A 12,492-nucleotide genomic window follows, 5' to 3' on the forward strand; every position below is an offset into this window, starting at 1 on the left:
TTACATGGAATAAAAGCTCTGATGTACTCTGAGCCATTTCAGGAGAAATCTTTTTTTTTTTTTATGTCCCAATAAAAGGAAACCTCAAAAATATTTTCCTCTTGTGACGCAGGATAGAAGAAACAGGATTAAACTCCTCAGGAGGCGGCTGAGTTACAGAAGGGCCCAGCGCCTTCCTTAGGGGTGTCGCTCCCGCCCGTGCCCGCGAGACAGCAGTGTCACCCCTCAGCCTAGCTGCTGTCGGCCCCGTGGATGAGCACGAACCTCAAATGCCATTAGAGCTCTAATTGCTTTTCGTTATGGTTGATCTCACTTGAAGAAAGAGTGATAGAAAACTTCAGTTTCTCTGTTATCTGTATATTCCATCATTTAATTGCAAAAATTAATGATTTGCAAATGCCTAATCATTAGTGTCAAACCAATCTGTTCCTAAAGTGCTAATAGAGCTTCACTGGGGTTACATCAGACAAACTGGACTGCTGACTGCTCAGATTGCTCTAAAACAGCCTCCCTAGCTAGTGAGACATACCTTGGGCAGTCTTTCTTCTTCCCCCGAAAAGGAGAGGAAGGCAGGAGAAGGTGGTAAGATTTAGTAGCACCTATTTTATAATGGGGTGCTTACTCTCTGGGACCCCCAAGATTAATGAAAACAAAATGCAAACCTTAACATCAGCGAGGAAGAAAGACACTGTCACCTGGGATTTCCCCAGGACATAGTATGGGCTGAGGCTCATGGCTTTCTCTTCCTGCAGGGCTCAGGAACTATGACCCAACAGAACCTGCAGCTCTCCAGCGCTCACGCTACGTCACACACACTTGGGTAAACTCCACAGTGTTCTATGAGGTCCGGTTACCAAAAATAAAAATAAAATAAAATGCAGGCCAATAAAATCAATCAATCTCTTCTGTGATATATATACCCACTGAAAAATAACAGTGCAAAAATAATAACCCCTGACTAACCTTTGGCAATACCCCCGCTATAAACAAAAAGCAACATTTCAAAATTAACGTCACAATCACTTTTTACATGGCGAGAGAAAAATTTCTGCCATTAAAAAAAAAAAAAAAAAGACATCAGGTTCCAAGACACAACGTAATGAGATATTCATTCAAAACAACGTGTGCCCTTAGTCTCAAAGAGGCAATATTTTTAAAAGAACGGCCATTTCCAGCCTTCCAGATCTGGTTATCAAAACTCCCAGGAGATACAGTACCTTCCTTTATTGTGAGACGCTAAATCTGAGCAGCAATGCCATCCTAGGACATGGGAATACTATCCTGACCGGCTGTAACCCGAGGTGTGTGACGTGCATTGTCCAGGAAAGAGGATGTTTGCACTCCATCCGCATGAAGTTAAGGGAACACAGTCACATATTTGGTGAGCAGCTTTTCCTTTCTCCTTCTACTGTGGCCTCTGTAACGTCCCCAGGACAGGACGCGAGGGGGGGGGGGGGGCGTTTTCCCGGGTTCCTTACCATCAGTCTGCGCATTCTCTCCTTCTCGATCCGCTCCGTCTCTTTCTTCTGCTCCCTTTCGGTGTTGGCGTGCCACGTTGCCACTGCTTTGGAAAGCTTCTGGATCTTCCCGGCCACGGAACGGTGGTACTCCTTGAAATCTTTCGCATGTTGCAAAATACTGTTCAGGTATTCCTGAAGGATCCCAAGGGGAGCAGAAAAGAATACTTAATATCCATTTCCCAAGGCCCCGGAGGTTTCGGCCCGGTCCAGGAAAACGCGCAGCGTGCATTTCACAACAACCAAGACCAGAAACCTGGGCCTGTTCTGGGCCAGGTGCCCTGGTGTGCGTCTCCACAGCTGAGTGCGGGCTGTGGGGCTGGCGGGAAAGGTGACCCCTCAGAGTTTATTTCTGTGCCAGCCTGTGGAAGAGCCGTCTCTGAAGCTATGAGGGTGTGACCACATGAAAATGGAAAGATAAAAAAATGGAGAGAGTAAAAAGAAAAAGGAGAGGAGCCTGAAAAATGAAAATGATAAAATTAAAAGCCAATCGTTCTCAAATAAACCTGAGGGACGTATAGCCAGTGAGAAGGATGTTATAAAAGTAACCTTTCCTCTGCTCCAAATAGCTTAGAGTCCCGGCCGAGCAGCTCGGCCTCATACTCCAAAGGTTGCAGGTTTGATCCCCGGTCAGAGTACACGCAAGAGGCCACCAATGAATGCATCAATAAGTGGAACAAATCAATGTTTCTCTCTCTCCCTAAAAAAAGCAATAACGAAATTTAACTCTCTTAGAATTGTGACTCAAGATTTCATAGGAAGCTAAAACTCCGTAAGGAATTGGTATATATTTTTTAAATAATGGGGGAGGGGAGGGTACCCTTATGTACACTAACTCCAACATTTTTTTAAAAACGAAACTAGGATAGGCACTAAACTGAGCACAAAAAGACAAACATAAATTATAGATAGGCTTATGACATGAAATCAAATCCTACATCAAAATATTCCCAAACCCCTAGGAAGGAATGTTCTTAATTATCTGCCCCATAAAACCTCCCACTGGGCCCGTCACAGAGCCCTGGACACCACATCTGTATGTGTTACAACAGTAACGTTTTGCTTTCTTCTTTCCAAGTTCCCCAGGATTTTGCTGTGGGAATCCCACCCGCCCAGCCCGCAGCTTTCCGGGGGTGAGGAAGGTGACACCTGATTGGGACGAAGCAAGCCCACGTCGCCTGGCGTGGCCTATGTGTCCCCGACTGCACAATGGGGACCAGGCAAGCTCCCGGGAGCTTTCCTGCCCTGTGATGCCCGCCCCGCCCCCCGCGGCACGTCTCCTGCCAGTTACTGCGTCGGGCGTGTCTGCAAACGCGAGGACAGGCCAGGCCAGGCCGGGGTACCTGGTGCTTCTGCCGGCGCTTCCTCTCCTGCTCGATCTTCTGCTGCTTCTCCAGCTTCTCCGTCATGCGGGCTTCCCTCAGGGTCTGGCGCTTGCTCCGCTTGTACGCTTTGGAGTTGAGAGCCGTCTCCAGGGTCGTGTCCCGCCGCATGCAGGCCACCACCTCCTGCCTCAGCTGCAGGAGGACAGCGGTTAGAGGCTCCCCAGGCAGTGGCCAGACCCCTGACCCTCTCCTTCTCTCCATTCCCCTGAGTGGGGCAGAAGGGGGATTCTACAGGTTTCTCAATCACAGTTGGCCTTTTTAGTAAATAAAGGGACTAAATCGGACCAAATTTATGTGGCATTTTTCAAAGATGGTATGGCTTTTCTTTACAAGTAATTCAGGGGGAAAAAAAGCAATTATAGCATTACAACAGTAAAAAAAATAAAGTAGATATTTTAAATAAATTTATTCATTCTATTTAGTTATTCCAATGATACTAATTAGTTAATAAGATTTAAAATTTTTTAACTTTGTTTAAAATGCCATACTAAGGGGCTCCTCATTTTTAAAAAGATTTAACTTTAATGATGCTCTGCAAAATGAACAGAAGGATTACTTCCTGTTCGTGGACAATGGCAGCAGATATTCAAACAGTGTTAATTCATAGTCTCATATAAAAGACAAGAGATACTAGTTTGGGCTTCTTCCCACTTCTAACAATGATATTCTTTGAAAGATATTCAAAGTTTAAACTATATCATGAACTTTTTTGAGATGATCATAAATATAATAACATCCATCTTGTATGTTATGTGGTGATAGAGGGTGGAAATTAAAAATATACATCAAAATAATAATTCAATTGGATCTGAAATCAGCATGAATTACAGCTCATTTCATTGGGAAACTTCTTAGATAATAGAATTTTTCAATAATATCAAGCAAAAATCAGAGACTAGTAAGAGTCTAGCATAGTGAAGCTAATTTGAATATAATGTTAATCCTAAAAATATACTTTGGTAAATTTTTTTAACAAATGTTATCAAACCCTTTATCAATGCATTTTATGAAGTCACCTATAAGAAGGAAGAAAATGGAACTCAAGAGACGTTTTCTTTCTTTCCTTCTTTTTTTAAAAATTTAAGTTCTAATCTACTCTCACAAACCTATGACCAAGCAGCACCCAGCCTTGGTCATAGGCTGATGCCCCTTGGTGATATTATAACCAACTAGAGGCCCGATGCACGAAAATTCGTGCACGAGTAGGCCTTCCTTCCCCCGGCTGCCAGCACTGGCTTCCCTCTGGCACCCGGGACCGGGGCTGGCTTCCCTCCAGCCCTGGCTTCGTCAGGAAGAACATCCAGAATGACGTCCGGTCTATTAGCATATTACCTTTTTATTATTATAAATAAGGCAAATGTACTCCCAAGGTCATATGACAATCTCAAGTGAGGTGGCTTTGTGATTTTAATCACATCCTCCAACAGACCAAGTCATGCAATTCACTCTCATTCATTAATAATTCATTTTGCATGCCCCAGGACCTTAACCCAGCAAACCCATCTGACTGACGACGGCCAAGTGCCCCTTATCCCGTTGGGCTAAATGAGGCAGCCTGCAGACCGGGAGACCTGCCGACAGGGTCCTTAAGACAAAACTCATCCAAGTGAAAATTAGCTCTATGTCATTCCACTCGTGCCCTACTGATTTAGCAATTCGAAAGCAGATCATTCTGCTAGCGTTTATCAATCAGTGACTACTGTGAACCATAGCAGGAACAATAGAGAATAACTCACTGGTTCCTCAATACAGAGGTCTGACAGGATCAAATGCACCAAACTTGTGTTGTGACGAACCATCAAGTTACAAGACACAGGTTTATGTATTTCTATAAATGCTGGACTATTAATTTAGGAGAGTGGCTATTGTCTTGGTTAAAATATTTTCCCGGTCATGGCTAGGATTATACATTTGTGCTTACAAAGAAGCTCTGATCTACCACTTGACTGTTTTTCTTGGGAGTCATCAAGGCAAACGTGAGCTATCTCCTTTGTTCTCAAGGTTTCATCCATGGTAACAAACTGCCATAACTCTGACTTTGCAAACCATCATGCAGGTGGAAAAAAATGTATCTGATACGCAGGCGAGAAAAAAACAAAAACAGGATAATAAGCATTTCGTCTTCAGTACTTTAAGCTCTCTGCTGCTGGTCTAAAAGAGACACGATGTTACTATGTTTCTATCTTTATAGCAATATTGAACAGACTTAAGGAAATACACCGATCTCCAACAATTACATTCATTTCCTCCGCCTCAGATTTGCTGGGGGAAAGGTACTACCTGACGTTGGAAATTGAGTAACCGAAGTGCTTTCAGTTCCACGGTTGCTTTGGTTCGTAAATCTGGTGGCAAAGAGCCAGGCAGGTTTTCCAGTTCTTGTATCCTGTGAGCTATGCGAGCCTGAAGTCTAAGGGAGACAGTAAAACAGGGGCGGGAGAGATGGAAATATACATTACAGTTCAGCCTTAAATGACAAACAATAACGTTAGGTTCAAGTTCACGGCAAAACCTATCCCAGATACTCATGGCTGATTTCCGACACCCAACCAGACTTGCTGACGTTGAACAGAGAAAAGCCACCCTTGCATTAATGCAGACGGGTGTTAGACGTTGCTTAACACTCTGGTCTGGTACATGACCTTTCTCTAACACCCAGGAAAGGAGGCTCGTGGTACATGTAGGAGGAACATCACGTGCCACTGCTCGCTCTGAGCAGAGAGAGAAAATGAGGGGCAGGGAAAGTCTGACTTGCTCCAAGAAGCCCAGCCAGCCACTGGCCGGCAGGCAGGCCGAAACAAGTCTCCTTTCCAACTTCTGGTTCTGTCCTCCGGCGGGGACGGGGCCGTGTGCCCGCCTTGCCAAGATGCTGATGACGACGGCCTTTAAAGCTGAGTGAACAAGAGCCCTTGTGGATGCTGAGGCCACAGACACCGGCCGGCCCCAAACACTCAGAGAGCCCTGCCAACCACAGCCACTTCCTCTGGGAGCAGTGCTTGCTGGGGGAAGAAAAGGCAGATGAGGCGTTTGTAAAAATCAGGTTTGGGGCAGCAGCAACCAGCAAAGTAAACAGTATTTAAAAACCGAGGGTTTCTAGAAAAGGACTGCTGGGATCCTCACTTTAGACACTACCAGAAATGTAACTGCAGGTGATGCCTCTCGGGAGGAAATAGGAGACATCCCACTTTCTTCACTCGTTCGGGACACCAGGACTGTTCCTCAGAGAAACTCCTGGTTCTAGAGTTCACCTGGATTCTTTTCTTGCAAATAGTTATATGCCATTTAAGTCTATTTTTAGAACTATCTTCGCCCAAATTTGGGGCAAAACTGTCTTGGAAGAGACTTCAAAAGAAAGAACAGTAATAAAAAAGGCAGTAAGGCAAACTAAGTTAACATGAACTGCACTGAGTTAAGTACATTTGATGCACAATTTTATTTAATTCTCTCTCTCTCTCTCTCTCTCTCTCTCTCTCACACACTCACTCTCTCACACACACACACACACACACACAACACACATACCCCTCAAAGTATAATGGTGCTGTTACTGATGGGAAAACAGAAGCCTGGCGATATTAAGAAACATGTTGACTTCAGAGCTGATAAAGGAGGTCGCTAGACTGAACCTACTTTGCCTGATACTAAAACCACTACAGGATAATTAAAATAGACTTTCTAACTGAGAACTTTCCTGGATCTCAACTATAAACGTTGATCATTTAAGATTCTGTTAAAAATTAGTATTATGGTTTCATCAATCTTTACAATGATGGAGATATATATATATATATATATATATATGAAAAAGTAAAACCTGTGACTTAGATGTGAAAAATATCTTAAGATTTCATATGGTCCAAATATCAAAATGATTGTTTAAAAAAAACCCAAAAATAACTTTGTTATTTGCTTAGGTAGAGAAGTAAAATGTCCTCTTTTTCAAAATTTTAAAAATTATAACAAAGAAAATGTGTTGTTTTTCATTGATTTCACTGAAAATAATATTATAACAGATTCCTACTTTATTGGTACATACATGTTATTAATTCTGATTTCCTGAGTGATTTATCATCATATTGCATTATAAAAGTATTATCATGTTATTATTTCAATGATGCCTACCAACACAAACAATAACACAGTAAATAGTTTAACCATGCAGCAGACTAAAAATGTGTTTATTTAAACAATATTAAACTTTTACTTTTTCTGGTCAAATTGTTCAAACTCTCCCAACTTTCTCTTTATTCCTTTTAGTATTGATACTCATGAGATTACTCATGAGTTTATAGTTGAGATCAATTTTCAAAAATTTTCACTAGCTGAAACAAACAGCTACTTCATTTATCCAGATCAATTTCTTAAATAGCCACATAGCCCCAAATCTCCAAATACTGCAACAGATGACACATCTTAACATTTGAGATATTAAGAGAAAAACCTCTTGTGGATTTTTTCAAATATATAATTTAAAGGAAATAACTAAACTGAAACAGTTTCCCTTTTGTAGAATAAGGCCATAGTAAAAGAAAAAAATAAATATTATAAAGGGGTGAGATGAGGGCCAACGATAGGGGTCTTCTCCTTCCTTGGTTCTAGAGTCATTTCAGGCCTTTTTCATTTGAAAATCCCAGAACCCAAACCAACCCTTGGTGTTCTGATTTACTCTTTGGCAAAGTGGGTCAGGTGCTAAATTAAAGGAATAGCTGCGTTTCCCTTAATCTTCTGAAGAACTAAATAAATAATCTTAGGGCAGTTGGACGGACAGTGTAGAGATTAAATCACACTGATGTGGGCGGGTGGGAGCTGGAGAGTGGAGGGGGAAAAGGGAGGTGGGGACAGGGGGTGGATGCAGCCTTGGGTGACTGGGGCACTGGAGTGGGGGAGGAGCTGGGGGTGGGGCGCGGGGAGGAGGACACTTCTTCCTGAAATGACTGCTCCTTTCCAAAGGACCTAGTCACTTGTCAGTGAATCTCAGATTCCCCAGCACAAAAGAATCTCTTTTTCATGAAAGGGAGGCAAGAAGTACAGAGTACAAACGTGCAAAGTGTGGGAGAAGGGGAGGGTGAAATGATATGCATTCAATTCAGCACGTGGGGGGTGGGGGTGGGGACAAAGGTACAGGAGGGGCTTCTGTAACACAGAAAGTGTTATCTTTGGGTGGTGGCGGTTGCTAATGGAAATCTTCATTTTAAATAATGCTTCTCTCCAGACAATTTCATCGTCCTATCAATGGGATTCAGCAGGTTGCCCGATAAAGAGATTCAGGATTCTCAACTTGTCGAAACAACAACAGCTGTAATGCTGCAAGACTGCAGGAGACTCATTTAGTGTCCTCACGAGCTCAGAAAATTGAAGCAGAATTAGGTCACTCAAGTTTTTCATACAGATTGGACAGTAAATCAGGAAGGGTGACTGTTCTGGCAAGAAAAAGAGTTCCATTAAAGGCAACAGATATTTGTTCAGGTCCAGAGGAGAAGTTTATGATTCCTGCAGGAGAGTTATTTGAACAGAAAATGACACTGGTACATTTTGCTCCTTCAAGGAGCTGAGTGACACTTTTAAAAAGAGGGCGAGGGAGGGAGACGGACTTTTTGTAACTCCGCTGATAAAGTGGCCCTTGGCAATTTTTGAGAAGGAATTTTCAGGGTTGTAATGGATACCAGGGAGGACAAAAAAATACACACAACCCCCTCCCCCCCCCCCCCCCCCCGACATACACACACCCAAAAAACACAGGCTATGCTTGCTTCCCGAAGCAAAATTCTGCCTTGATAACCAGAGGGCTGACAGAACACAGAAATACTCTTCCTGCGAATCTGAAATCCATCTCCCACGCAAACATTTGTGGAATTAGTTTACATGCTAACGTGACAATGCCTGGAGCCCTTCGGCCCAAACATCTAAGTCTCCATGGAAGAAGTGAGGTGTGTCGGGGGGCAAAGAAAGGGCGCCCAAAAGGCAAGACCGGCAATGGGAACAGCTCTCTGACACTCACCACAGAGAAAAGCAAGGAAGTTCCTTTCCGAGAGAAAGGATCCAATTCAAATGGGCAAACTGTTTCAACTGGAGACTTTGTACAAATCCGAGGCAGGCAAACTATTCCTAGGCACACACTTATTTATGCTGTTACTAAATAAAGAAGGCCAATTTGTCACAATCCTGGCTGTATGATGAACAAGGAAAAGCAGCCAAGGGACTTAAAGTTAAAAAAAAAATTAAGATTCTGACAATTTCCTTTCAGTTTTCGTAGACAAGGTAAGTGATATTATAATGGTCCAAGGAATGAACATCGGTTAAAGAATTTTTGACAGATGACTCTGCTCAAACTAAAGTTTTTAAAATTGTAAAAGAGATTTTTTTGTTTGTTAATCCTCACCCGGATATTTTCCCCCCACTGATTTTTAGAGAGAGTGGAAGGGAGGTGGGGGGGGGGGGGATAAGAGAAACATCAATGTGAGTGAGACATATTGATTGGTTGCCTCCCACATGGGCCCTGACCAGGGTCAGGGATCAAGCCTGCAACCGAGGTCCTGCAACCGAGGTCCGTGCCCTTGACTGGAACCGAACCCAGGACCCCTCAGTCTGAGAACTGATGCTCTAACCACTGAGCAACCGGCTAGGGCTACAATGGATTTTTTTAAGACCTTGCTCAAATCCTTGATCAGAAGGTAAAGGTACACTGGGCCCTTCCAGTTACCAATGCTACAGGCTAAGCAGGCCATTCTCTCAACGAGGGGCAAGGGGAAACGCCTCCGAGCTGTCTTTACAAGTGCCCAAGGGTCTTAATCTACCCCTTTTAAGAGAAAAATTTTATTAATCTCGGCAGGTGAACAATTTATCTTCGGGTCAGCAGAAGCCAGCCGTTGTTCTATAAAGAAGCTACAAGATGCCCTGCAATGCAGCCGGTGCAAACCTGTGCTTCTCAGGATGGCCATGGGAGACTCAGTCCAAAGGACCCTCCAGCTGTTTGGACCCAGGATTCCCGGATCAATCATTTCAAAAGCCACGCAGCTTTACAAACGAGGAGACATTTATCAAGCCACAATACTATGAAAAATAGCCGTTCCACCACATTCTACAAGGCGTACAGTTCAAGAGATACTGGCAGATACATTATTATTTTTATTTCTATAGGAGTGAAGGACAAAAGCTTTTCTTATATTGGAACAGGCGAAATAGTACTACTTAATGCTGTATACCTATTAAAACCACTTCCAAAAAAGGTGTTAAAAGGAGCTCAGCAAAAGAAAGATCTGTAATTAAAATCCTGGTGAAAATGAAAGAAAAACTAGGAGCCAGTAAAATACACACACACACACACACACACACACACACACACACACAACACAGGTTGAATAAAGAAACACATACAGATGCAATTCTAGATACAGAGAGTATCTCTGACGTTATAAAGGTAATTCACATGACTTAACAAAGATACTGGCAGCTTTGTGCCTTCAGGGTAGGGAAAAAAATGTTCACTCTTAGGAAGTCAGAATTTTAGAGTAAATGATACTCTCTATCCCATTTACTGTCTTTTAAAAATTGCTTTTGATACTTTATAGAAACATAAAGAAAGGATTGCATATAAATAGTTTTTCTGTCCAAGAAATGTTTGCTAATATTTGACTTTATAATACACAGCAATTATTCACCCAACAAAACCAGCCTATGAACATTGAAGTAGCTATCGATGATGAGCGTCTAGCTCTCCAGGGATACATGAAATGCTGGAAACAGCAACATAAAAGCTCTTAATTGAGGATTAGCAATAGTAATGACGCTACAGTTACACTCTTCATAAAAAAAAAAAAAAACTGCACACATTTAACGACAAGTTACTGTGGTTTCTTCCAGGATAACTCTCACAGCTGATAGCTTAGTATTTTAATCCAGTAATAAATAAGTCATGCGTTTTTCAATAAAGTTTAAGGTGATGTTTGAAAAGGGAGCCTATTACATTGTTACTAACATTCTCTGTAATTTTTAAACTCTAATTTTCTTTTCAATTAAATAATTTTGGGGAAATAATAGTAATAGCTAATATGTATTAAACGTCTTTGTGTCATTTTATCTCCTCCCACAAGAAATACTCTAATATCCTCTTTTAACAAATGAGGAAATTAAGTCGCAGAAAAGAGATGGAACCGGACCAAGGCAACAACAGCTGGTAAAGTGACGAGCATGATTCCTGTCAAACTCCAGAAACCATGACCTGAGCTTTGCTTTCATTTGACTCAGTACTTACTGGTCTCCCTTTTGGTTAACATTAACCATGTACACGAGGGGTCAGCTAACTATGGCCTGTGGGCCAATCCTGCCCACAGCCCGCTTTTGTGAATAAAGTTTTATTGGAACACAGTCAGCCCATTATCGTCTGGGCTGCTTTCTCCCTCAAGGGCAGAGATGAGTAGTTGTCAAAGAGATCATATGGCCCTGCAAAGTGTAAAATGTTTACTACCTGGACCTTTACGGAGAAGGTTTGCCAACTCCTGCTTTAGACAAATGTGCCAAAGCAGGTGAAAAATAAGTTTCTGGAGGAAGCGTTCAAAGGAGCCCATACGAGGACACTTACACAGGGCTTACTCCCAAGGTTGGACCAAGGCATAGACCAAGTGCTCGCTTCAGCAGCACGTATACTGAAAAGGCAGAGACCAAAATCATGCGTGAATTTAAACAAAAACTGTGTCATACCTACCAAAGTGTACTTCGGTATCATGAAGGTCAGGCCAACACAGAACACTCAACATCTGACCAACCTGGCAGTCACCATTCAAGGACAAGCTGGCAAACTAGATCAGGCGCCCCATGATCTGTGTGACACAACCCCTTAGGCTCACATCCCCAGCGCCTGACACAGTGCCTGACACGCCATAGGGGCTGACAAAAGCTTCCTGATTAAATGAGTGAAAATCACAGTCCTGCCAACCCAGAGCCACCGGAGAGCCCCCACCACAACCACCTCCCCACCCCCACTTTGCTGAAATCATTCTCATCGCATGAGTTTTGGCCTCTGCAATCTTCCTCGGGCCTTTCCCTCGCCCCACGGAGAGGAACAACTGAGCCCTGGGAGACTGCATCCACCCGCCAGGCTGGGTGCTATTTGCAAGAACAGAGAGAGCTTCACGCCTCCGGGGACGGGACTGGACGGGACGGGGTGCATTACCTGTACTCCCGCTCCTGCAGGATCTCCACGGGGTCCAGGCCTTGCGGCTTCTGAATGGGGCTGATCCGGCTCTGCTTCTGCTGCAGCTGCAGGATGGGCGAGGGCTGCCCGGGCGCGGGCGGCGGCACCGAGGGCCCGGGCACTGCGGCCGCGGGCGGCTGCGCTGCTGCGGGGGGCGCGGGCGAGGGCCGGCCGCTGGGCGCGGGCACTGGCAGCTTCTGCGGGGTGCTCGGGCCGCTCAAGTCCGGCCCGGGGCCTGTGGGACGAGAGCGATGTGAGCAGCTTGGGCGGGTCACTGACCTGCGGCCGTACCAGGCCTGCCCGCTGTCCCCCTGGAGCCCAGGGATGGTGACCAGGAAATATGGCAAGAGAAGGAAAAAGGAGGGAAGAAAAAGGAAAAAGGAGGGAGGTGTGGAGAGGAAAG

General features: G+C 43.9%; 1 protein-coding gene across 3 annotated transcripts in view; it reads right to left on the reverse strand.

Annotated features, from left to right (window-relative positions):
• The window catches only part of SMARCA2 (SWI/SNF related, matrix associated, actin dependent regulator of chromatin, subfamily a, member 2), a 182,252-nt gene that overhangs the window by 137,053 nt on the left and 32,707 nt on the right, over positions 1-12,492 (reverse strand). For all 3 annotated transcript variants that reach the window (XM_054727542.1, XM_054727540.1, XM_054727541.1), the window contains exons 5-8: positions 12,069-12,324; positions 5,183-5,309; positions 2,861-3,034; positions 1,479-1,652 (exon numbers count right to left, since the gene is read on the reverse strand). In XM_054727542.1, the coding sequence (XP_054583517.1) occupies positions 1,479-1,652; positions 2,861-3,034; positions 5,183-5,309; positions 12,069-12,324 (731 nt within the window). The remainder of the gene's footprint in view (positions 1-1,478; positions 1,653-2,860; positions 3,035-5,182; positions 5,310-12,068; positions 12,325-12,492) is intronic.

The sequence above is a fragment of the Eptesicus fuscus genome, chromosome 15 (genome assembly GCF_027574615.1).
Source record: "Eptesicus fuscus isolate TK198812 chromosome 15, DD_ASM_mEF_20220401, whole genome shotgun sequence".
Classification (NCBI taxonomy): domain Eukaryota; kingdom Metazoa; phylum Chordata; class Mammalia; order Chiroptera; family Vespertilionidae; genus Eptesicus; species Eptesicus fuscus.